The sequence below is a fragment of the Mobula hypostoma genome, chromosome 26 (genome assembly GCF_963921235.1).
Source record: "Mobula hypostoma chromosome 26, sMobHyp1.1, whole genome shotgun sequence".
NCBI classification, from domain to species: domain Eukaryota; kingdom Metazoa; phylum Chordata; class Chondrichthyes; order Myliobatiformes; family Myliobatidae; genus Mobula; species Mobula hypostoma.
The window spans coordinates 34,187,709-34,213,426 of NC_086122.1; the positions used below are offsets into that span (position 1 = coordinate 34,187,709).

At 41.8% G+C, this 25,718-nt stretch overlaps 1 protein-coding gene across 6 annotated transcripts in view; it reads left to right on the forward strand.

Annotated features, from left to right (window-relative positions):
- Positions 1 to 25,718, forward strand: part of LOC134338178 (ribosomal protein S6 kinase 2 alpha) — a 255,579-nt gene that overhangs the window by 109,744 nt on the left and 120,117 nt on the right. Inside the window, exon 1 of one of the 6 annotated variants that reach the window (XM_063033805.1) lies at positions 25,463 to 25,713. The exons of the other annotated variants lie outside the window; for them this stretch is intronic. Within the exon in view, the coding sequence (XP_062889875.1) occupies positions 25,708 to 25,713 (6 nt within the window). The 5' untranslated portion in view covers positions 25,463 to 25,707. Of the gene's footprint in view, positions 1 to 25,462; positions 25,714 to 25,718 lie in introns of those variants that run through there. 6 annotated transcript variants of the gene reach the window in all.

Here is a 25,718-nt window from a genome sequence, read left to right on the forward strand (position 1 = left end):
ATTCAAGTGGGCCTCAAGAATCATTGACACCTAATGCATAAACTGGAAAAAAAACATAACATTTAATTAGGGGCATAATTTTAAGCTTTCACTATAGTACAAGGAATTATTTGCATTGGGGACGGAGGAGGAAAATGATCATTATATGGTACAATCTTCTGAGCAAGTCCATGTGTAACACAGATTAGCTGGTAAGTCATCATCATCATTATGTGCCTGGTGTATGACAAAAGTGATCATGGTCTCATGACCATGATTATTCTTGGCAAATTTTCTGCAGAAGTGATTTGCCATTGCTGCCTTCTGGGCAGTGTCTTTACAAGGCAACACACACAATGCTGGAGGAACTCAGCAGGTCCACATGTTGGGAGTCCTGAAGAAGGGTGTCAGCCCAAAACAGCGACTGTTTACTATTTTCCAAAGATGCTGCTTGACCTGCTGAGTTCCTCCAGCATTTTATGTATATTGCTTTGGATATCCAGCATTTGCAGATTTTCTAGTGTTAATGTCTTTACAAGATGGGCGAGCCCAGCCATCTTCAATACTCTTCAGAGATTGTGTGATGTCAGTGGTTGCGTAAGCAAGACTTGTGATATGCACCAGCTGCTCATATGACCATCCACCACCTGCTCCCATGGCTTCACATGACCCTTAAAAGGGGGCTGGACAGGTGCTAAACCTGGCCCAGGGGTAACCTCCAGGCTAGTGCAGGGAAAGAGCTCCCTACCTGTCCTTTGATAGAGGCATATCTCACTCTGCCACCCAAGCTGGTAAGTAGAAGTATAGATCAAGACAGTAGATAGTTAAATTTAAGGTAGTTAGATAACAGGTTAAAAAGTAGGTAAATTGGTAGAAGTGGATTAGGAAGAGTAGACTCAACGAATGGGTAAGTTTTAAGAATCAATAATGGATTACCAAAGAGTTCAAAGTTGTGATAGCTTCATCAGCTTTGTGAGAAGAAAGAGAAGAGCAAAGATAGAAGTAAACTTTATAGTAAGAATGAAAGTGAATGCAGGGAATAAAGAACTAGGCAAGGTACAAAAAAAAAGTATTTTATATCTGCCTTTGGTGTAGAAGATGATGTAGCTGAACTGGAGGTGAACCAAGAGTCTGATCATAACAGCCGAGTATTTAAGTCTTTAATACTGCTGAGTGGAAAGTACTGGAAAACTAATGGAGCTGAAAGAGACGATTCTTGGATCTGATGGCTACAGAGATAGCTGATGCATTAATGATCTGTGGAACAGCCTCAGCAGAATAAGACAGCAAATCGCTATTATGGAGGGAAAGAAACATGAGAAAGCTAAAGACCAATTAGCTTGACCACCCAAAAATGTTGCTGAGTTCCTCCAACAGGTTGTTACTCTTGATTTCAGCATCTCTGAGCTCTTGTGCCTTCATGTGTCTCATCCTTGGAAATTCCATAAGATATAGGAGCAGGATGAGGCCATTTGGCCCATCGAGTCTGCGCTGGCATTTCATCATGGCTGATCCGTCTCAGCCTCAATCTCTTGTCTTCTCCCTGTATTCCCTTCATGCCCTGAGCAATCAAGAATCTAAAAACCTTTGCCTTAAATATACCCAATGACTTGGCCTCTACAGCTGCCTATGGCAATGAGTTCCACAGATTTGCCGCTCTCTGGCTTAAGAAATTCCTCCTTGTCTCTGTTATAAATGGATATCCCTCTTTACTGAGGCTGTGTCCTCTGGTCTTAGACTCCCCCACTATAGGAAACACCTGATAATTAAACTAAGGTATGATTTTAAAATAATTTGTCAATTGAAAAATGCAACTGGTAATTAAATTATAACATGCAGGATACTTTATAGTCACCAAACAATTGATACTAAAGCATACAATCATCACAGCGATATTTGATTCTGCGCTTCACGCTCCCTGGAGTACCAATCAATAGTAAATATTAAAAATGTAAATTATAAATCATAAATAGAAAATAGAAAAGGGAAAGTAAGGTAGTGCAAAAAAAAACACCAAGAGGCAGGTCTGGATATTTGGAGGGTACGGCCCAGATCCGGGTCAGGATAGGTAATGTGAGTCAAAAAGATGGGGGAAAGCTCACAATTGAGCCACCTCTTCATGGATTCCAGCATTTTTGCAGAACTAGCTTGTACTTTCCTTGTTTTTATTTATTAGGGGCACTCTATGGTTTGTTTTTTCCATCTGCAGGGACTTGGAAAGTACAACCTAATGCCAGGAGCTCTCCAGCCATGTTTTAAAAGAATCTGGAACCTAGGAAAACAGGTCCAAACGACCGTCAGACTTCAGTTCCTTTAGTTTGCCGAGTAAGTTTCCTTCGATGATTGTTTTAAGTTCATCACAAGAAAATGATGACTGCTGTGCTGTCCAAAAAAAAAATCCCACATAAGGGATAATTACTGTTTCCCAGAGTAGCCATCAAATCCCACATGTTGTAGCCTTGACATGTCACCTGTCCTGCATGTTATAATATAATCAATTGCGTTTTCAATTGACTACATGTTACTGTTAATTGTAACTTAGTTTAACTATTAGGGAATCTCCTGTATTCTCAGGAATCTCCCTCTAATTATTTTCTCAGTGATTGTATCTGGTCTAAATTAATTCATTAAGTTGTTAATTAAGTTGTGCAGTAATTAATATATTTAATTTACTTTGGATATGCTGAGGTCACTGATTTTGTACTTTGTAATCTTTTGGTATCGTGTCTAATGAGGGGAATTAATGACACTTTCAACAAAGCAAAAGGTTGGCAAAAAGGATCAATCCTTGATGTTTGAAAAAATGTCAGAATTTGGCAAAAGAGCACCATGAAATTTATAAGTAGACTGCAAGAGTAATCTAGCGTAAAACAACTTTTATACTGGGGAAAGTTATTTGGATCACAAATAAGAGAAAACCTGCAGATGCTGGAAATCCAAGCAACACACACAAAATGTTGGAGGAACGCAGCAGGACAGGCAGCATCGATGGGGAAAAAGTACAGACCCTGCCGAAGGGTCTCAGCCCAAAATGTCGACTGTACTTTTTTCCACAGATGCTGCCTGACCTGCTGAGTTCCTCCAGCATTTTGAGTGTGATGCTTATTTGTATATGAGAAAGGAAACAATAGCAGAAGTTATTGTAGTCCTTTACACACCAAGCCAAGGGAAATTGTACTGATGAAAAAGGAAATGCAGAGGAATTAATTGGTTTAATTACATGAGCGAAGATGTAAGACCTCACAGAGCAATAGAATGAGAGGCTGAAATGACTCAGTAGTAAATTATAAACAGTATTACAGAAATTCATTGTTGGCACTGGAATATATGGCGATGTTGGCGGGCTTTCCTCCCCAGCATGATACATTCGACTGCATGCTTTGATGTAAACATGATAGCTAAACTTGAATCTAATAGGAGCATGATTCCATAATTACCCGGGACCTGGTGATCTGTTTTCCCAAAGGTAGCAGTGGAGATGATTGATGCACTGTTTAGTCTTCAAAAATTCTTCAGATTTTAAAGTAACTCCTACAGATTGGAAAGCGGCAGATATAACTCCACATTTAAGAACGAACTGCAGCTAACTGGTTAATTTGATGTCAGTAATGGGGAAAGATGCTATTAAAAATGTTAACAGGGCACTTAAGAAATAAATATATGGATTAAGCAGAATGAGGAATTGTTATCATAATATAGTTTCTTGATTAGGGTGTCAAAGTTTACGGGGCGAAGGCAGGAGCTGAGAGGGATAATAAATCAGCTATGATGGATTGGTGGAGTAGACTCGATGGGCAGAATGACCTAATTCTGCTCCTGTGTCTCACGGTCTTTTAACAGTTTTTGAAAGTTAACTTGCAGATCTAACAAGCAATAGGCAGGGCCTTTATTGAAGGAAGATTTGAGAGCATGGATAAAAATGTTTTACTGCACTTGGTGGTATGGAAACACTAATGCCCTTGAACAGAAATGCCTGCAAGAAGTGGTGGATAAGACCCAGTCCATCTTGGGTAAAAAGCCTCCCACCATTTTGTACATCTACAAGGAGTGCTATTGCAGGAAGGCATCATCCATCATCAAGGGCATCCACCATCCAGGTCATGCCCTTCTCTTGCTGCTGCCAACAGGAGCCAGCAGGTTCAGGAGCAGTTACCCCTCATGCCCATCAGGCTCTTGAACCAGAGGGGGTAACTTCACTCACCCCAACAATGAACCGATTCCACAACCTACCAAGGACTCTACAACTCATTTCTCAATATTTATTGCTTGTTTATTTACTATAATTACTTTGTCCTTTTTTTCTGTATTTACACAGCATGTCTTGTACATGTTAGTTGTTTGTCTATCCTTCTGTGCTGATTTTCAATGATTCTATTGTTTTTGTGAATGCCTGCAAAAAATGAATCTTAGAGTAGTTTACGGTGACATCTGATAATAAATTTACATTGAACTTTGTAAAGCTCCAGAACATGAGGAAGGACAGAGAGAATGCAACGCTTCACAACGTAAGCTGCTGGAACTGGGAGCTGGAGAGGTGGTTAAATAAATGGGGCTGATACTGTTTTGAGTTTGGAAGAATGAGAGGTGTTATTATTAAAGCATACAAACCTACAGACGAGCAAGGTAGGATTGATGGAATGCTGACATTTCCCTTGACTTGGGTGTCAAAAAGTCATGTCTTGAAATAAAGAGCTAATATAGGAAAGAGAAGCAGATGTGGACAATTCAGCTGTTTCTGTCAGCTTTTCAGTCAAATCACATCTGATCTTCTCAGCCTCACTATCCTGCATTAACTTCACATGCCAAAATTCCCCTCTTGTCTAAAAACCTATTGACCTCTCATCACAACTTCATTTATGTATCATCTTTCCACACTAATGGATTTTCAAACAAGGCCTTGTGCATATGATATTTGCCTGCACCGACGCAATTTCTGACTTGCCTCTTTTCATTCATTGTATTTTTCTTACCTTGTGCGCCTCAAACTCTATCTAACCTACTAACCATATCACGATCACTGCACCTTCATGGATAAAGTTCCGTGGCTTTGCCATCCTCCCTTTCCAAAGCTGAATGTGAACGTTTTTGAAAGCAGGTGTCGCAGCCACAGCCTGGCGCTCAACATCAGTAAGACCAAGAACTGATTGTGGAGTTTAGGAAGGGTAGAATGAGCAAGCACACGCCAGTCCTTATAGAGGGATCAGAAATGGAAAGGCTGAGCAATTTCAAGTTCCCGGGTGTCAGCATCTCTGAGAATCGGTCCTCTGCCCAACATATTGATGGCAGCTTACAGAGAAGGCATGACAGCTGCTACATTTCATTAGGAGTCTGAGGAGATTTGGTATGTGATGAAAGATGCACACAAATTTCTACAGATGTATTGTGGAGAGTGTTCTAACTGGCTGCATTTGGTATGGAGGTGGGGAGGAGGGGGGCTACCGCACAGGACAGAAAGAAGCTACAGAAAGTTGTGAACTCAGTTAGCTCCATCATGGGCACTAGCATGCATAGCATTCTGGACGTTTTCAAGGAGCGATGCCTCAAAAGTGTGGCATCCATCACTAAGGACCCCCATCACCCAGGACATGCCCTCTTCTCATTACTACAATCAGGAAGGAGGTACAGAAACCTGAAGGCACACACTCAGTGATTCAGGAACAGCTTCTTCCTCTTGGCCACCAGATTTCTGAATGGACAATGAACCCATGAGCACTACCTCACTACTTGTTTTCTATAGTTCAGTACTTCCATTTAATATCAGAGAATGTATACAGTATACAACCTGATATTCTTACTCTTCACAGACATCCTCGAAACAGAAGAGCCCAAAGAATGAATGACAGAAAAAACAAGAACCCCAGAGCCCCTTGCCCCCTTCCACACACAAATTATTATGTATTGCATTGTGCTGCTGCAAAAACAACAAATTTCACAACATATTCTGATTTTAAAATACACCTCATCTGTGGCACTAATACATCTGCTGGAGTTTAATGCATCTTTAGACCTTTTTCTAGTACTGCCTTCCTCTTTTGCTGGGCATATGAGATGTTTTGCTCTATATCTTAGACTCAGCAGAATGTCATTTAGTGTTAGGCACATCGCCACCCATTGCACAAATATTTTTGCTGCAGCTCCTCATGTCTCCCGGTCACCTATACAACTGCCGAGTACAGTACATTGCCGATTATCGTAGCAGCCTTGCCTAAGGACACTTGTTCTCCTTTTCCTTGCCTTGGTAGTTGCTCATCAACAATATCTCAATCTAGTTGGCAATAGGGTTTTTCTCCATATAATTGTTAAATAAGTCAGGCAGCAAGAATAGAGCTTCTAACTAAACATCCTTCATTAAAGCATAGCGGTGTAACAAATGATACTAATACATTACAGCTCGTGTAACTGGCACTTGTTTCTGAACTTGGGTGCTATTTCTGTGGAATTTGCACATTTTCCTGCGACTGTGTGGGTTTCCCTTGTGTGTTTTGGTTTCCGTTCACATCCCAAAGACTTGTTTGTAGATTAATTAGCTACTCATCATTATCATCATCATCGTTATGTGCTGTGTCATATGAACTGGGCGATCATTGTTGAACTGGGCGAACCATGATTGTTCTTGGCAAATTATTCTACAGAAGTGGTTTGCCATTGCTTTCTTCTGGGCAGTGTCTTTACAAGATGGGTGATCCCAGCCATTATCAATACTCTTCAGAGATTGTCTGCCTGGTGGCAGTGGTCACATAGCCAGGACTTGTGATCTGCACCAGCTGCTCAAACAACCATCCACCACCTGCTCCCATGAGTTCATGTGACCTTGATTGGGGGGGGGGGCTAAGCAGGTGCCACACCTTGCCCAAGGGTGACCTGCGGGCTAACGGAGGGAAGGCGTACCTTACACCTCCTTTGGTAGAGATGCATCTCAACCCCTCCACCCATAGTGGCTACTACAAAATTTTATCGGAGTAGTGGGTGACAGGAGAATTGAAGGGTAGTTGATGAACATGCAAGAGAGAAATGGTTAAAGGCAATTAAGTGCTGAATGGGATTGATGGAAACTCTCCATGAGCCAGTTTAGATTTGATGGGCCAAATGGCCTACGCTGTAAAAGTATAAGAAATAGAAAATGTTATACGTGTGTGTGTGTGGTGTGTGAGTGTGTGTGCGTGTGCCGTGTGCGTGCGTGGGCGAGTGTGGTGTGTGTGTGTGTGTGTGTGTGCGCGTGTGTGTGCGAGTGTGGTGTGTGAGTGTGTGCCGTGTGTGGTGTGTGTGTGTGTGCGAGCGTGTGTGTGTGTGTGTGTACTCCAGTGTTAGCACAGGTTTTAAAAGTATTTTAAATACTTCCTGTTTCTCTTTTTAAATCTGGAACAGTTCTTCTGCTGTTTGGAAAGGTGTCCATATTTCCGTTTAAGTTGTTTGTTAAACTGGGCGATGTCACTTTCTGGATTTGATAATTGATCAAAAGTTAATGGATGGTGGAAGAAAATTCCACGTTGATCTCTATTGGCATTAGTCATATTCCATTAAATTTTTTGAGATTTTATCTGATTGACAGTGTTTATTTAGACACAATGCTTGTTGACTGGTGTGATGATTAATTCATTGCTGTATTGTGCATTTTCTTTTAATTAAGCAGCTTATTCCTCTTCTCCAGAACAGGGAAACAACGAGTCTACCCTTAACAATACTGTATGTGGCATCCACATCAGACTCAAAAACAGTTACCTTCCCCAGCAGTAAAGCTGATCAACACCACCACCCACTAACTACTACTACTTTATCATTTCCTGTCAGTTGAATGTCACTTTATGGGCATGCAATCAATCTAAGTAAGTAAGTAAGTAAATAAATAAATAAATAAATAGTATTATTATTGTGTTCTTTATCTTTTTTTTTCTTTTGTGTTGCATCAAATTCAGAGTAACAATTATTTTTTTCTTCTTACGCTGTGTACAGGAAATGACTGTCGGAGCTATGCGTCCGGTCGCTATCTGCACTGTATTTTGTGTTTTGTATTTATTATGGTAACTAGGCACATGGGTGGGGGTGTGGTAAAAGCGAAGAGAATAAGCCAGATATTCATACTTTGTTCATTGCAGTTTGTGGTAGCTGGGGGTCAACGGAGGTCGTATCTTTTGCTAATCGCTTAATTACACTTAGCTGACACATGGATACGCTTGTGTATTTGCTAAGTGCTAATAAAGGATTGAGTACGTATCCTTGACTTTTGGAGCAACGTTTATTCGAGTGAGGGCACATTATGCAAGTATAACAAATCCGTAGGTGCACTGGCTGGGGTAATTGCTTTGTTTTTGGTTTGGCTGCTGCAGTGACATTAAACAATCTTGAACACTTGCTCAGTGTAGTACAGAAGACTGCAGTCTGAGAATTGCTTGTTGGAAGCTGTTTAGGGGATTACTCCTTCTACCTTATTTCTCTCAACAGTTGCTGTGTCTCCCGTGGTAACATGTGGAAGGCTTATTTCTCTGTAAAGCTCCGGAAATATTTTGACAATTGTGTGAAGATCCACTTCTGCATTACAGCATTGTCCATGTTCTGAAGTAAAGACAGGAAATGCTGGGCCAAAAGCTCGGCAGGTCAGACAGCATCTTGCTTAAGCCCTTAATCCCTACTGGGGCATAGGTGGCCGACAGCAGCTCACCAGAATCCTTTATCCTGGGCCAGCCTTTCAATTTGTCCCCGGCTATAGCCCATCTTCTCAGATCCTCCTTCTCCCAGGGGTGAGGTCTTTGGAGATTCTGTTGGCGTTTCTATAGCACTGGGTTTGTATGGGTTAGGGTAGCTAGACCCTCCTCCTTCAATAGTCAGTTTTGGGACCATCCAGGTGGAGCTGAGACAGCATCAGTGAGAGAAATAAAGTCACTATTTCAGATCAATGATCTTTCTTGGTTTTCCAGCTAAGTTTTGAGCTATGTTTTAATTTGGAGAGCAGGGGAAGGGTGTGGAGTGTTAAGAGGATGTTGCTGTATGATTGGATATGAAAATGTAAAGTAGGAGCAGGAGTAGGTCACTTGATCCCTTGAATCTGCACCGCCAATCAATTGGATCATGGCCGACGTGATTGTAACCATGACTCTGCATTTCTGTCTACTTTGCTAACCTTTCACCCCCTTGCCATCAAGTACTTGTCTCTCTCCACCTTAAAGATATTTTAAAACTTTCTTCCTCAAAGTTGTGGAAGCAGAATTTGAAACGGAATGGAATTGCCTTGACTAGACCATCGAGAAACATCCTCTCCTGGTCAAGACACTCGGGATCTAAATTTTTTTTTTTGTCAATTTCCCTCTCGTTCTTCTAAATGCTAGTGCATGCAAACCTAGCCTGCTCATGCTTTCATAGTTATTGAAAAGAGCAGCACAGAAACAGGCCATTTGGCCCATCTAGTCCATGCCAAACCATTTAAACTGGCCACTTCCCTTGACCTGCATTGGACTATAGCCCTCCAAATTCCTACCATAAGTGTAAACTTCTCTTAAACCCCATCCTGTCAAAACCCAGCGGTACAGTGCTGGCATGTTTCCTCAAAACGCTATGCCCATTCCTGGTACTAGTCTTATAAACTTCTCTGAACTACTTCCAAGGCGTTTAAATGATAAATAAAGATACAAACACTGCATACAATAATTAATTGTCATGTCACCAATGTTTAATATAGTTGAAGCGTAATGACCTTATGTTTGTATTGAATGGCTTCAGTAAAAGATTGTGGCGATAACTTAAGCAACAGGAACTCTGCAGATGCTGGAAATTCAAGCAACACACATCAAAGTTGCTGGTGAACGCAGCAGGCCAGGCAGCATCTCTAGGAAGAGGTACAGTCGACGTTTCAGGCTGAGACCCTTCGTCAGGACTAACTCTTCCTTCAGTTAGTCCTGACGAAGGGTCTCGGCCTGAAACGTCGACTGTACCTCTTCCTAGAGATGCTGCCTGGCCTGCTGCGTTCACCAGCAACTTTGATGTGTTTGGCGATAACTTGTTCTGGTAAGTATAAACTGAGTATGCCCAGACTCTCTTGATGTTCTTTGTGATTTGGGTTTTCGTATTCTGTTTTTCTTTTGCTTTTTTTTGTCTGCACAGCTTGTTCTTTTTTTTTTGTGAATTGGGGGTTTCGTGTTTTTTGTTAAAACAGGTTCCATAGTTTCCTTTGTTTTGTGGCTGTCTGTGGGAAGATGATTTCAGGGTTGTACACTGCATGCTGACTTTGACAATGTACTTAGAATCTTTTGAATCGTTGAAGTATAAAAGATAAAGATGATTGCAGATCCTTAGGTGAAAAAGAGGTATTAAAGAGTTTTTTAATTTAGAGATGCAACACAGTAACAGGTCTTAATGACGCAATGATCTCATGCTGCTCCGTGTGACCAATGAACCTACTGACCTGCATGTCTTTGGAAAGTGGGAGGAAACGAGAGTTCCCGGAGGAAACCCAGCTGGTGTCGGAGCGAATGCACACGTGGCTCACAGACAGTGGTGTAATTAAACCACAGTCGCTGGCACTGTGATAGTGTTACACTCACCATTACACTGTCCTGATCATTTGTCAGGGAAAAGGGGCAGTGAGAAACTGGAGTTGAGTGAGTTTCTGGAGGAATACAGATGGAGAAAATTTAACAAATTAGGAAGGAACAGAGGGGTCATGCACCAACTTTAGCTTGTAAGATTAAGGATTAACCCATGGCATTCCATAAGAATATCAGGAGCAAGCGTAGCCAGAGAGGGCGTGGGTCCTCTTCAGGGTTATAGGGTAACCCATGTGGATGAGACCCTAAGTGAACACTTAGCTGTATTTACCAAGAAGAAAATTGTTGAATAGAGTGTGTGTGAGTCGATGTACTGTATATAAGCTAATATATTGCATATGCAGTCACACTCAAACAGTTACTTGTACATAGTGTTTTATAGGATTGCTTTTATATTTGTATTGTTTGTGTTTATGTAAAATTGTGTTGCTTGGTGTGTGTTTTTTTTAAATGCTGCATCAGATACGGAATAACGATCGTTTGGTTCTCCTTTCTCCGTCGGATCCAGAGTTAACGATTGTTTGGTTCTCCTTTGTGCTTGTGCACTGAAGAATGGCAATAAACAATCTTGATTGTTGATGACCTAGAATATTTTAGTGTTAAGAAGGGAGAGGTGTTAGATGTCATGGAATGCCCAAGGGCTGATAAATACCCAGAGCAAGGTGGGATTTATTCCAGGATGTTATGGGAAGCAAGGGAGGAAACAGCTCAAAGTACACTCATTATCAAAGTACATTCATTATGCAACCTTGAGATTCGTCTCCTAACAGGCCGCCACCAAACAAAGACACCCAAAAGAGCCCATAAACAAAACCATTAAACACCCAGTGTGCGGGGGTGGGGGGGGGGAACACATCATGCAAACAATAAAAGCAAGCAAATGGAGTTCTGAATTGAAGTCCAAAGAGAGTCCATCCCCAGACCTGTAGTTCAGAGCAGCATGCTGACCCTGCCTGTCCCTCGCCTCGGGCCCCGACATGACTCTTTCCAGTCTGGTCTGTCACCTACATCATGAGGCTGGGGCTCTAAGGGAGATATTTCTGTTATTATTAGCTGCAGGATACAAATGTTCATTCATGTATTCCTTTATTTAAGAAGGGAGTAGCAAGTCTGGTAACCACAAACCCAGTGAGTCATGCTTCAGTTGAAGGGAAATTATTGGAGAAAATTCCAAGGTATTAGAATTAAATTTGTTTGGAAAATAAACAGTAGTCTTTGACTAATGTAATTTGAAAAATCCCACTTGATAGGCGATTCCAGAAATTAAAGGCACATGGGACCCAAGGTAATCTGGCTAATGGACCTACAATTGGCTTGATGACAGGCAGAGAGTGCTGTTCCACGGGCATTAGTTCTGAGATCCTTGTTTGTGACGTATATTCATGTCTAAGCTGTTAATATAGGAGACATAAAGTAAGTTTGTGGATGACACGAATCAGTGGTATTGTGGACAACAAGAAAGATTGTCCAAGTCTGCAGCAGGATATTGATGAGAGGAATGATCAGGTGGAACATTTGTGATGGAGTTTAACTCCCAATAAGTGTGAGGTGATAATTTTGAATGGTAGGGTGAATATGGTTTAAAGTTCATAGTTCCTTGAAAGTAGCAAAGCAGGTAGAGGGGGAGATGAAGAAAATATATGGCATGCTGGCCTTCATGAATGTGAAAATTTTCAATATAGAACTTGGTTGTTATATTGGGATTTCACAAAATACTGTACACAGCCCCGGTTGTCACACTGTTGGAAGGATGTGGTTGTACTACAGAGTGTGCAGAGGGTGGTCATTGGCTGCTTCCTGAATTGGAAAGCTTTACTTGTGGAAAAAGATTAAATAGACTGAGTTTGTTTTCATTGGAATGAAGGCTGAGGGTTGTCATCACCATCATTATGTGCTGTGTCACGTAACGCAAGTGCCATCTGTCTTTAAGTTGAGAAGTATTAATAAGCTCTTCAAAACTTTTGTCTGTCCGTCCCTTGACGTAACTCATGAAGGTCATGCGCTGACGACCATGGGTTTTTCCTTCATTACTGCACCTCGCATCTCCTTTGGTGGAGACGTATCTCCACCTTGCCACTCACACTGAGGATAGAGTAGATTGCCAGAGTCATTTTTGATTAAAAAGGATAGCAAAAAATGAAGGACAGTTTTACAGAGACAGGGAAGAGTTTTAAAGGAGTCTGGTTTTTTTTTAAAAGAGTTTTAAAAAATATGGATCTTGCCGATATACTCACTTTTACAGTTGCAATTCTCCCTCAAAATAGCAAATAAGCATCCCAATGATAATAATCAAACATCACATTGGATATTTGACTAACTGTATTGTACAGCTAGCAAGTTTTATACCATCAGAGCAAACTTTACTTCTTAGCTTCATTATGGCATGTGCTTAAGAGGAGATCAGATAAATATTTCAGACAAAATATAACTTGGAAATCTACTTATGGCATACACTTACTCTAGATCAGTGGTTCCCAACCTTTTTTTTATGCCATGGACCCCTACAATTAACAGAAGGGTCTGTGGTCCCCAGGGTGGGAACCCTTGTCTAGATGGTGAAGAACTTACTTCAATGGTTTCACTTAGTGAAAGTTTGCTGTCTATAATAGAGGGAAAACTCCCAGATACTGTAATCCCTCTTGGAAATGTCTGTCCGTATAGTGAGTTGCAGTTGCAGGTTGGTCTCAAATGCTAACTTCCTGCAAGAAAATTCTCATCATCTCAACAAGAGATTGCTGCTGATTTGATTGATTAGAACATTTCTGTTTCTGGCAAGTGTGACAAAGGTTAATTTGAGAATGAGAATGATTAAGCTTCATGATGATAAAATCCTCTCCTAATCTGTTTTAGAACTTGCTTCGTAACTGTTCATGAAATTAGTTCTGTGGCCTTTGTGTGTGTTTCTCTATTGATCTAAATGTCTCTTGCAAGCTACTGATTTTATAATGGCCTGTGATCTTGGCCCACTAAACTTCATATTGAATTACATGCATGCAGCTTTAAATTCTACAGTTTAATTAGAAGTGACATTCAAAGAACAGTTGCATCAAGGACTGATGTTGGCAAGGTTGAAGCACATTGATTCTATTGACTAGTGGGTTTATTTCAAACTGAATGTCACACTTTCATGTAATTTATTTTTCTAGCTGTGCAGATATTTTGGCTCCCTTTCAACCAAGTTGTGAGAGTGTGTGTGTGTGTGTGTGTGTGTGTGTGTCTGTCTGTCTGTCTCTCTCTCTCTCTCAGAATCAGGTTTATTATCACCGGCATGTGACGTGAAATTTGTTAACTTAGCAGCAGCAGTTCAATGCAATACATAATATAGAAGAAGAAAAAATAATAATGATAAAATATTAATAATTAAACACATAAATCAATTACAGTATACATATATTGAATAGATTAAAAATCATGCAAAAACCAGAAATGACATATATTTAAAAAAGTGAGGTAATGTTCATGGTTCAATGTCCATTTAGCAATCAGATGGCAGAGGGGAAGAAGCTGTTCCTGAATCGCTGAGTGTGTGCTTTCAGGCTTCTGTATCTCCTTCCTGATGAGAAAAGGGCATGCCCTGGGTGCTGGAGGTCCTTAATAATGGACGCTGCCTTTCTGAGACACCGCTCCTTGAAGATGTCCTGGGTACTTCGTAGGCTAGTGCCAAAGATGGAGCTGACTAAACTTACAACCCTCTACAGCTTTTTTCGGTCTTGTGCAGTAGCCCCTCTATACCAGACAGTGATGCAGCCTGTCAGAATGTTCTCCACAGTACAACTATAGAATCAGGTTTACAAATCTCATCAAACTCCTAATGAAGTACAGTCACTGTCTCCTTTATAACTGCCTCGATGTGTTGGGACCAGGTTTGGTCCTCAGAGAACTTGGCACCCAGGAACTTGAAACTGCTCACTCTCTCCACTTCTGATCGCTCTATGATCCCTCGTTGGATCTGTGTGTGTGTGTGTATACATGTTAAATAAGTAGTGGAAAAATAGAAATTTAAAAAATGGTGAGGTAGTGTTCATGGGTTCAGTTTCCATCCAGCAATTGGCTGGCAAAGAGGAAGAAGCTGTTCCTGAATCATTGAGTGTGTGCCTTCCGGCTTCTCTGCTCATTCCTGATGGTAACACAGAGAAGGGGGCATGTCCCATTGAATTGGACAGAGCATCTAGACCAACAGATTAATGGTGGTGGCATCCATTAGTCTCGCGAGACCATGGGTCTGCGCCTGGAAAGTCTTGCTTCAGTCTGTGTTAGAGCAGCGTCTGTTGTGGCTGTAGAGGCCCACACGGGAGTGACAGTCTCGGCTGCAGCGACTGCACTTGAAGGCACTGTCCTCCAGTGTTGTCTTGGTGCTGTTTTTCCGACGAGTGCACTTTTCTTCAGCAGCAAGCCTCAGCTTCTCTTCTCCTCTTTTTAGACCTCTGCGTAGTTCCAGCCTCCAGTGAAAGCGATCGCTTGTGATGTCCTCCCACCTCTCGACGTTTGTTTTCAGTGACTTCATGTCTCTCTTGCAAACGTCTTTGAAACGAAGATGGGGCCGCCCTTGTGCTCTCTTGCTGGAGGCCATTTCCCCGTACAGCAGGTCTTTCGGGATCCTCCCGTCTGACATGTGGTGTACGTGGCCCAGTCAGCGGAGATGGCGTTGTTGGAGCAGGGTGAAGAGTCTGGGTATCTGGGCACAGGCCAGGACCTCATTGTTGGTGACTCAGTCCACGTGATGTCCAGGATGCGTCTCAGGCTGCGAAGGTGGAAGGCGTTGAGACGCCGCTCTTGTCTGTAGTAGAGGCTCCAGGTCTCGCTGCCGTAAAGCAGTGTGCTGAGGACGCAGGCCCCGTAGACTACAACCTTGGTGTGCATCGTCAGCTTTCTGTTCTCCCAGACTCTCTTTGTCAGCCTGGCGAATGTTGAGGCTGCTCGTCCGATCTGTCTATTGATCTCGGGGTCTGGGGAGAGGCTGTCCGTGATGGTGGAGCCAAGGTATGTAAACTCGTGAACTATCTCCAGCTCATAGTTGTTGATGGTAATGGCAGGGGGGTGCTCAACGCCTTGGCCCAACACGTTGGTTTTCTTCAGGCTGATGGTCAAGCTGAAGTCCTGGCAGGCTCTTGAGAAGCTGTCCATGAGGCGTTCTGAAACAGATTAAAATTTCCAGCATCTGCAGAATTCCTGTTGTTTGCATTTTTAAAATACTTAACATTTTCTATAAATATTAAGAATCTTGTACCACTTTGTGTGATAACCTTATGCAATGGAGTGGTGTCACAACAGCCTCTTGGTTAGTGTCAGCAAGACTAAGGAGTTGATTATTAACTTTAGGAGGATGAAGCTGGAGGTCCATGAGCCAGTGTAGGAGCTTGTGAAGATTCGGCATGTCATCTAAAACTTTGACAAACTTCTATAGATGTGTAGTGGAGAGTGTATTGACTGGCTGCATCACAAGCCAGGTAAAGAAACACCAATGTCCTTGAATAGAAAATCCTAAAAAAAAAGTCGTAATACGGCCCAGCCTGTCACAGGTAAAGCCCTCCCCACCGTTGAGTCCATCTACAAGGAATGCTGTCACAGGAAACCAGCAATCATAATCAGGGACTCCCATCACCCAAGTCATGCTTGCTTCTTGTTGCTGCCACCAGGAAGAAGGTGCAGGAGCTGTCTCTGACTGCTACATTCTTTTTAAAGTCAAAGTAATATTAAAACTACAGGTTAAGTAAATTGGAGCAGACGTTTCAATGGGTGGATTAGTCTCCACCAAAATATGAATGGGTTAATGTTGTTTTGCAGTGAGTTTTCCATATCTAGTCATTTCAGCTGTATAGTGAAGTGTCAAGATTGTTGACTTGGTTGGCCTGGAGAGATTCATGCACCCACTAATCAAATACACTCTGAGATTAGCAATTATATTTTGATTACAAGAACGCTTGGTCTTTGGAGTTATAGTTGTCAGATTTTCTATTTTGCGTAATTGCATGCTTGAAGGAATAGTCATTGCCATTTAAAATATTCAAACTAACAGCATATGTTAGAAAATGACAGACAAAATCAGTATTTTTTATTGCATTTGTAGCTACGTGCAGTGTACAAGAATAATTTTGCCGAAATCAACTTGCAAAATAATTCTTGCAACCTACCAGCATTTTTATATGCATGATTCCTTAGTGGTTGCACACAGTAATATCTGGCAGTTTTTGTTAACAATTCCGCGGCGTCACGCAAAGTGGTGCATGAAGAATGCTTCAAATCTGGACACCCTGGGTTGGCAGCTCTAGCATGACATACTGGTAAATTCTCACCTTGCATTTTCCACTATATACTGTATGGTAGAGTATGTGGGTGGCAGGGTGGAGATGTGTCTCTACCAAAGGAGGTGTAAGGAGCTCCTTCCCTCAGCCTGCAGGTCACCCTTGGGTAAGGTGAAGCACCTTCTTAGCCCCTGATCAGGGTCATGTGAAGCCACGGGAGAAGGTGGTGGATGGTCGTACGAGCAGCCGGTGCACATCACAAGTCCTGGTTATGCGATCACTGACGCCAGGCAGACAATCTCTGAAGAGTATTGATGATAGCTGGGGTCACCCATCTTATAAAGACACTGCCCAGAAGAAGGCAATGGCAAACCATTTCTGTAGAAAAAATTTGCCAAGAACAATTGTTACGTACCCCGTAACTGGGTTGCCAAACCAACAGAAATGGATCACTCAGTTGGAGTCTGGATTACTGGAACTAAGAAAGTTTTATTAAAGAAACAAGCAACACAGTACTCTAATCAAAAGGATAATAAATGCAACAGTTCAGCAATGATAAACACACATGTACACAGAATTAGGATAACAGGATCAATCAAGCTCTATCGTCGTCTAGGGGTAAATGACCAGTTTCAAAGTGACGCAAAGTTCAGTTCAGTTCACAGTAATCACTGCCGTGGGAGATGGACAGTGGGGGGAAGGAGAGAGAGAGCAAAACGAATGAATATTCAAACGGCTTCCACACAGACCTTCGATATTCTTCGCAGTCAGCTTTCGGGCGAGCCCTTTGTGATGTCTTCTGAGGTCACTGACCGTGACCCCTCCGTTTCCAGATACGATCGTTTCTCTGTGGTGAACCTGGCACCCAGGCAAGGGCGGACACACACCAGGTTCCCGCTGATCGTGCCTTTCCACCCTGTGCGTCTATGGCTTGGTCCCGCGACCAGCCTTCCAAAACTTCCCACCGACTTGTGGGAGACGCACCGCTTCCAGGGTCTCGTTACCTCGGGGTGTCATGTGTCGCCTTAGCGAACCTGTCCCTTTTTATCCCCCTGCTGGGGTATCGCCTGTCCATCACTTCAAACAGTTCAGGGTTCAAAGGGGGAGCCGATCTTGACAGCTCTCCTTCCGTTAAACTCTCCCGTCCCTTCATTAACATCTCCAAATGCTGCGCCATTGTTTTCCTTATCTCTCTTTCTCCTGAAGACAGGTGGCAGACCAACTGCTGATCCCACTGGTGCCAGCACAGGACAGCTAACATCTTAATCTATGTGTATTCTCGTCACACAATGAAGGTCATGGACCATGATCGCTACATCATACGACACGGCACGTAATGATGACTGTAGGCTACCAAAGGTACTGTGCATGGTCGAAATTTCCTTCGTGTTTTTTTGCCATTATGATAGGGGGGCTTACAGAAGTAATGTTGGGGTGTATATTATGGAGTACTATTTGAGGATTGTTGTGGGGATGCTGGAAATGATTGCAGTGAGGCTGGGGAATTGTTGGTAAGAGTATTTGGACCATGGGGGAAGTGACAGTTAGAAGAAGGGATTAAATTCTGGTCGAGAGGATCAGGCAGGGTGATGATAGGGTATTGGGTGGTGGGATGAGTGGAGGGTGTTGTGCGAATGTCATTGCAAAAGCTCCCATAAGCGTATCAAATATCAAAGTAAATTTTATTATCTTAAGTACATGTATGTCACCATATACAACCCTGAGATTAATATTCTTGTGGGCATTCTCATCAAATCTATAGAATAGTAACTATAATATGATCAATGGAAGATCAACTAGAGTGCAGAAGACAACAAACTGCACAAATGAAAATATAAATAAATAGCAATAATTAACGGGAGCATGAGGTAATGAGATAAAGAGTCCTTAAAGTGAGATCGCTGGATGTAGGAACATTTCAGTGATGGGGCAAGTGAGTGAAGTGATCCCTTTTGATAGCAGAGGGGTAGTAATTGTTCTTGAACCTGGTGGTGCGAGTCCTGAGGCTTTTGCACCTTCTCCCTGATGGCGGCAGTGAGAAGACAGCATGACCTGGATGGTGACCTGCTTTCCTCTGACAGCGCTTCATGCAGGTGTGCTTAATGGTCAGATGTTCTTTGCCCGTGATGTACTGATAAAGAGGGAGAAGTGAAAGTAAAAGTTTATGCCTTAGAAGATGGTATGGGCAAAGTAATAATAAGGAAATTTGTGTTGTCTTCATGCTGGAGGATCCAGAAAACACTCCAAACTTGCTTCAAAGTCAGTCATAGTGGAAGGATTAGGAAAAATGTGTTTATCGAAGTAATGGAGTTAAAGACTGTTGAGATCCCTGGGTTGGAAAGCCTGTTCGCAGGTGTTCTGCAATGGCACAAGGGGTCAATAATAAATGGATCTAGTATTGGTGGAGAAGGAGGAATCCGAGTTTCTTTGAGCTGCTGAAATGGAATGGGCTGGGATACATTGGAGGTGTCAAAGTGTGCAATAAGATACAGTGTTCTGGCTGAGAGGAAACAAGAGGTGGACAGAAATACAGGAAAGGTCGCATATACAGATGACTATCAGCTATGACAGTGCAAAATAATACTTGTGGGGAGAAAGGAATATACTAGAAGCTCTAGCAACACACACAAGATGCTGGAGGAACTCAGCAGGCCAGGCAGCATCTATGGAAAAGAATACAGTCGATGTTTCAGTCCTGCCGAAGGGTTTGGGCCTGAAACGTCAACCCTACTTTTTCCATAGATGCTGCCTGGCCTGCTGAGTTCCTCCAGCATTTTGTGTGTGTCATCTGGATTTCCAGCATCTGCAGACTTTCTCTCGTTTGGTCTCAAAAGCACTGGTGTGGAAGGTGGTGCTATTAGAACAGATATGTTAGAGAAACTGGGAAATTGAAGCTCTCGGAGGAAAAAGGGTGGAGAGAAGTTCAAAGTAAAATTATTATCAAAGTACATGTCACCATATGCAACCCTGAGATTCATTTTCTTGCGTGCTTATTCAATAAATCCACTGCAGAATAATAACCATAATAGAATCAATGAAAACACTGCACCAAATTTGATATTTAACCAATGTGCCGAAGATGACAAATTGTGCAAATACAAGAAGGAAGAAATAATAATAACAATAAATATTGAGATCATGAGATGAAAAGTAGGACCATAGGTTGTAAGCAGGAACATTTCAATGATGGGGCAAGTGAAGTGGAGTGAAACTACGCCCCCCCCTCCAGCAGGTTCAAGAGCCTGAAGGTTGAGGGGTAGTAACTGTTCCTAAACCTGGTGATGCGAGTCCTGAGGATCCTGAACCTTCTACCTGATGGCAGCAGTGAAAAGACCTGGGTAGTGGGGATCCTCAATGGATGCTGCTTTCCTGCGACAACGTTTTATGTAGATGAGCTCTGTGGTGTGGAGGGCTTTACCTTGATTTACTGGGCCGTAGTCACTAATTATTTTTCAGGATTTTCTGTTCAAGGACATGAAAGGCGTGGACAGAGTGGATGTGGCAAAGTTGTTTCCCATGATGGGGGAGTCTAGTATGAGAGGGCATGACTTAAGGATTGAAGGGCGCCCTTTCAGAACAGAAATGGGAAGAAATTTTTTTAGTCAGCGGGTGGTGAATCTATGGAATTTGTTGCCACGGGCAGCTGTGGAGGCCAAGTCATTGGGTGTATTTAAGGCAGAGATTGATAGGTATCTGTGTAGCCAGGGCATCAAAGGTTATGGTGAGAAGGCAGGGGAGTGGGACTAAAGGGGAGAATGGATCAGCTCATGATAAAATGGCGGAGCAGAGTCGATGGGCCGAATGGCTGACTTCTGCTCCTTTGTCTTATGGTCTTATGGACATTGGTGTTTCCATACCAGGCTGTGATGCAACCAGTGAAAATACTCTCCACTACACATCTATAGAGGTTTGTCAGTGTTAGATGTCGTGGTGAATCTTCACAAACTCCTAAGGAACTAGTGGTGCTGTCATGCTCCCTTTGTAATTGCTCTTGCACGCTGGGCCCAGGACAGATCCGTTGAAATAATAAACAGCACAGAGGAATTTAAAGTGGTTTACCCAGTGCAAAATGCGTGGGATCAATTTTGGTTGTATGTTAATTTAAACTTAAATTAGAACTTCTTTCTGTTTCTAAGTTTTACTTGTTTTCCTGTCATGGGATGGCTGTGTAAATATGCTGTACTTTATCTCCTCTATGATATGCTGTGCTGCTTTGTAAAATAAGAATAAATAGTAATAAAAAATTGAATTACAAAAAAAAAAGTTGCTTACCCTCTCCACATCTGATTCTCCGTTGTCTCGAAGTCTATAATCAGCCATAGATAGATGGTGGAGTATATCTTTATGGGTCAAGTGGCCCAGCTCTGAGTCATATGGAAAGATGAGTTGGAGATGCACTGTTTGAAAATGAGTGGAAAATTGCAGAGCAAGTGATGAAAATTTCTAATGAATTGGGTCGTTACAGTACTGTTTACTATAGGCTGTTCCTGGGTTCTGCTTTTACAGAAGTTCTAGAGGACCTTGTGTCTGTAAATCAGAAATTATATGAAAATCACTTGATATGATAAACGCTCCTGCACAGGTTACAATGAGTGGCATTGCAAGCCTCAAAAAAAGAATAATTATTAAATGTGAAGTGAGGAGAAACTGATTCTGCCATTCATGCGAATAAGCATATGTACATACATTAGACTTTGAATGTAATGTTATGGGAGGTCAATTTTAGATTATGAAGACACGCAGTCCTCTTCTATTGTCATTTAGTAATGCATGCATTAAGAAATGATACAATATTTGCTCCGGTGTGATATCACAAAACACAGGACAGACCAAGACTGAAAAAACTGACAAAAAACCACATAATTATAACATATAGTTACAACAGTGCAACAATACCATAACTTGATGAAGAAGTCCATGAGCACAGTAAAAAGTTCAAAGTCTCTCAAATGTCCCACATCTCACGCAGACGGAGAGAAGGAAGAAAAACTCTCCCTGCCACACCCAACCTCGGTCCGACTCTGAGTCATCCGAAAACTTCGAGCTCTGATCAGCTCTCCGACACCGAGTGCTGAACGCCATCTCTATCCCAACGATTCGACCTCCTTCTCGGTCGCCAACAGCAGGCAAAGCCGGGAATTTTGAAGCCTACCCTCCAAAAGATTCCCGACCGCGCAGTAATGACAGCAGCGAACGAGCGTTTCAGAAATTTTTCCAGATGTTCCTCTGTGCTTTCACGTCCATCTTCATCAAATCAGAATTGTCCACGGCCCCTATTTAATGGATACAATATCATTTTTCATCGGAGGGCTGCGCACGCGCAGCGCACTGCTTCCTCTCCTCCCACCTACTGTACACAAGTCGGCATTTGTAACCAAGAGCTGGCATTTATTAGCAAGAAACAATTGGATGTTACATAAAGTAGTTGGGGCACATTCTCACACACAAAATGCTTTAGGAACTCGTTGTGTCAGGCAGCATCTACAGAAATGAATGAACAGTTGACAGTTTGGGCTGGAAAGGAAGGAGGAAGATGACATAGTAAAAAGGATTATTGCTTTAAATATATAGTTCAGTTCCTTAAGAATACAATTTCTTTTAAATAGAATTTGATATAGGATTTAGATATCCTGGCCCGCAATCCAGTAGAGGAGGTGGCAGTAATGCACCTTAAAGCTGTTTGCCAATGCCATAAAACCTCGAAGAAGGCTCCAGAATAAAAAGGCGGGGGGGAGGGAAGGAGGCTTGTTGGAAGGTGATAGGCAGACCCAACTGGGTGAGAAAGGTAAAGGGCTGGAGAGGAAGGAATCTAATAGGAATGAATCTTTTGAAATGTATATCAAAGTAGGCCTTTGATCTGCTGTAACAGATGAAAATGTTTTGAAGTTTTGCTTATTTTTGCCATCTGATACAAAGGTCAGGCAGTCGTGTACAAGGATCTGAAACAGACAGATTCCACCTGAGGAATGTAAATCTGATGTACCTTGTCCTTTTATTGTGCATAGTTTCATAAAATAACAGAAATTTGTGGCCTGGGTAGGGGCACCTTAATATGCCTGTGCCAACAGGGAAGAGCAACTTAGTCCAGTCCTATGTCGTAGTTCTTGGTCTAGAGCTTTCATTTCAAGAGAACATTGAAATACGTTTTAAATGAGAGTTTTTTTCCCCCATTCACCAACTTTTCAGTCAGTGAGTTACAGACCCCTCTAGGGGAAATTATTACTCGTCTAGGCTCTTGTTCTTTCAACTATTTCAAAAGAATCATATTCTATCCTATCAACAACTAAAATAGAAAATTTATTACTTGTGCCTGTATTTACTGTTATCCCATTTAGTATTAAGTTACAAGCCAGATCTAAACAGGTTTGCTTCATTTCAGTAGAGCAACAAGAATCATTTCTCAAGACCAAATGGTTCACTTATGACTAGAGTATGTGTCCATATGCAACTCTGAGATTCGTCTTTTCCAGATAGCCACAAAACAAAGAAAGAACATGAAAGTCGTTCAGAGAAACGCATCAAACTGCTCCCCGCACAAAATGTAACAAAAACGTCAACCCCCAAACCCTTTCCCTTTGCACAACAAAATGGAAAGAAATGGGTGAAAAACACAGAATATAAAAACCATGCGTCTGTGAAGTCCACAGTCCCTAAACACAATACTCCAATCCTATAGCGCAGAACCATGATAACATCGTCCTTTGACATTGAAAGAGAGAGACACCACACGAACGTAGAGAGTCTTGCCCACCTGGCATAGCAAGCCATGCAGCAATAGGATGCTGTGTGAAAAATTATAAAAAGAATAAAATTATAAATATTATAAAATTATAAAAATTATAAAATGAACAAAATTAAAATAAAATTAAAGGCATTATTGAACAGATGTAAATCAATTAACTATAATACCTGTGTGAATTCTAATTGCTTGAGTCAGTTCATCTTGGTTCTTTAATCCTGTCATTTTCAGATAGCCTCTGTATTAATAATAATGTAATAGATCCTCTTGAGATTCTGCCTTGTTCTCAATAACCAGTAGAACCTGGATATCATTAGCATTATTTAACTGCTCAAAACTTTCCTCTGGGAGAATCTAGAAATGAGGGTCACTATTTAAAACAGATGTCTTCCAATTTCAGGGATAAATTAATTTTCTGAGGGTCATGGGATTCTGAAGCTCTCTTTGAGAAAGATAGTGGAAGCCGAATCTTTAAATATCTTTAAGGAACAGGTGCAGTGTATTTTGGTTAATTGACCACATCAGGACTGATACATTTTGGCCCAATTAAGTGGCTGCCACAATTAGCTGAAGTTCCGTGGGAATAGTTAAAAAGGTATTTAACGAAAAAGACAAACTGCCATTTAACTGGGTAACAAATTATGTATTTAAATGAAATACAGAACTGGAACACTGCCAATATTACTACAGTACTACAAAATTGTATTAGTTCCTAATAGTTATGGATGCAGGAATTCATCTGGTGTGTTCTGCTGTGTTCTTCTGATTGACCAGTAATGAACAAAATCAGCACAGACGCCTAGTGTAGATACTGGACTGCCTTCATACAATCCTTATGATGATTGCATCCTCCAAATGTTTATAGTGCCTAACTTGAAGGAGTGAAATCATTTCATTTTTACTCCCAGCTGTTTCTGACACTTCCAAGCCTGAACGCTTGAAACCAGAGTGAGCAGAACAGTTCTAAATTGTCTTGCTGCTTATTTCTTGCCATGTATCAGTGACGAAAATCACTTTTTTTCCTGAACACAAATACATACAACTGAGGCTATTTTAAAACTGTTCACTCTAGGTACGGTGTAATGTCTAATGGGGACACAAGTGCACATGACTGACACTAGTTAGAAACCATTGCCAAACAGTCTCCTGTTGAAACTAAGTCACATAGTGTCCCAAATCAGTGAAGGGGAATCCCAGCTATTTTCTCAATTAGTTTTTGTTCTTTAAGAGTTGTCCGAAATTAGCAGCTGTCCTGATTTAATGGACGGCCCAAAGAACCGGAATCCCCTGGTCTTGCCATCCTTTATGGAAGTTGTTACAAGTTAAAGGTACTGTGAAAGAAGCCTGGCCCCGGAAGGGCAGTGCATTCTGTAGATTGTGGACACTGCCACCATTTTCTAGTGGCGGACTGAAGGAATGTTTACCGAGGTTGATGGCTGTACTTTTCAGTGAGATCATGTTCTTCTAGGTTTTCATAGAGGCCCAGCCGTAACGGCTCTTGTACGACAAAGGAAGGTTTGATTTGGTGAACTTTTGCTGCACTCTTTCCAATGCTGGTACAGTAAAAGCTATTTTGAGTATTTAGAAATCCCAGTGGTTTGGTATCTGATTCACCAGGCCTTGTGGCAGTTTTCTCTTTAACAAACCAGGATCTCAGTTCCTGAGCTCTCCTCCAGTCCACTGGGACGCTAATTCCCGCATTCCCTTCCTACTTTCTCGGTTGACTAGAAAAGTTACTGTACAGTGTAACATCTTAATAAGGGAACAACTTATAATAACTGAGATACTTATAGAAATAACATCCAGTGGGCAAAGTGTGGAGTGTGCTGGATTATCCTTTCCTGTGTCAGAAAACCAGAGCTTCCCGCAGAATTCCATGTTATGACCATACCCTGACTGCAAAGAATTGGAGAAAAAATGCTTTGACATTTTTATTTCTACTCTTATGCTTACAGAAACAGAGAGTAGTCTTTCCTGACTGTTTTCTGTACCTGCATGTTCACTGTTGCTGATTTGAACATGTGGATATCTGGGTCTCTCCGAACACCAGGGTGCAAAAGTTCAAAGTACATTTATTATCAGAGTGTGCTTTATACAACCTTCAGATTTGTCTCCGTACGGCAAGCCACAAAGCAAAGAAATCCAATTAAAAAGAAGACCGTCAAACATCCAATGTGCAGAGAGACGGGAAAGAAAGCAAATCGTGCAAACAATGAAAGTAAG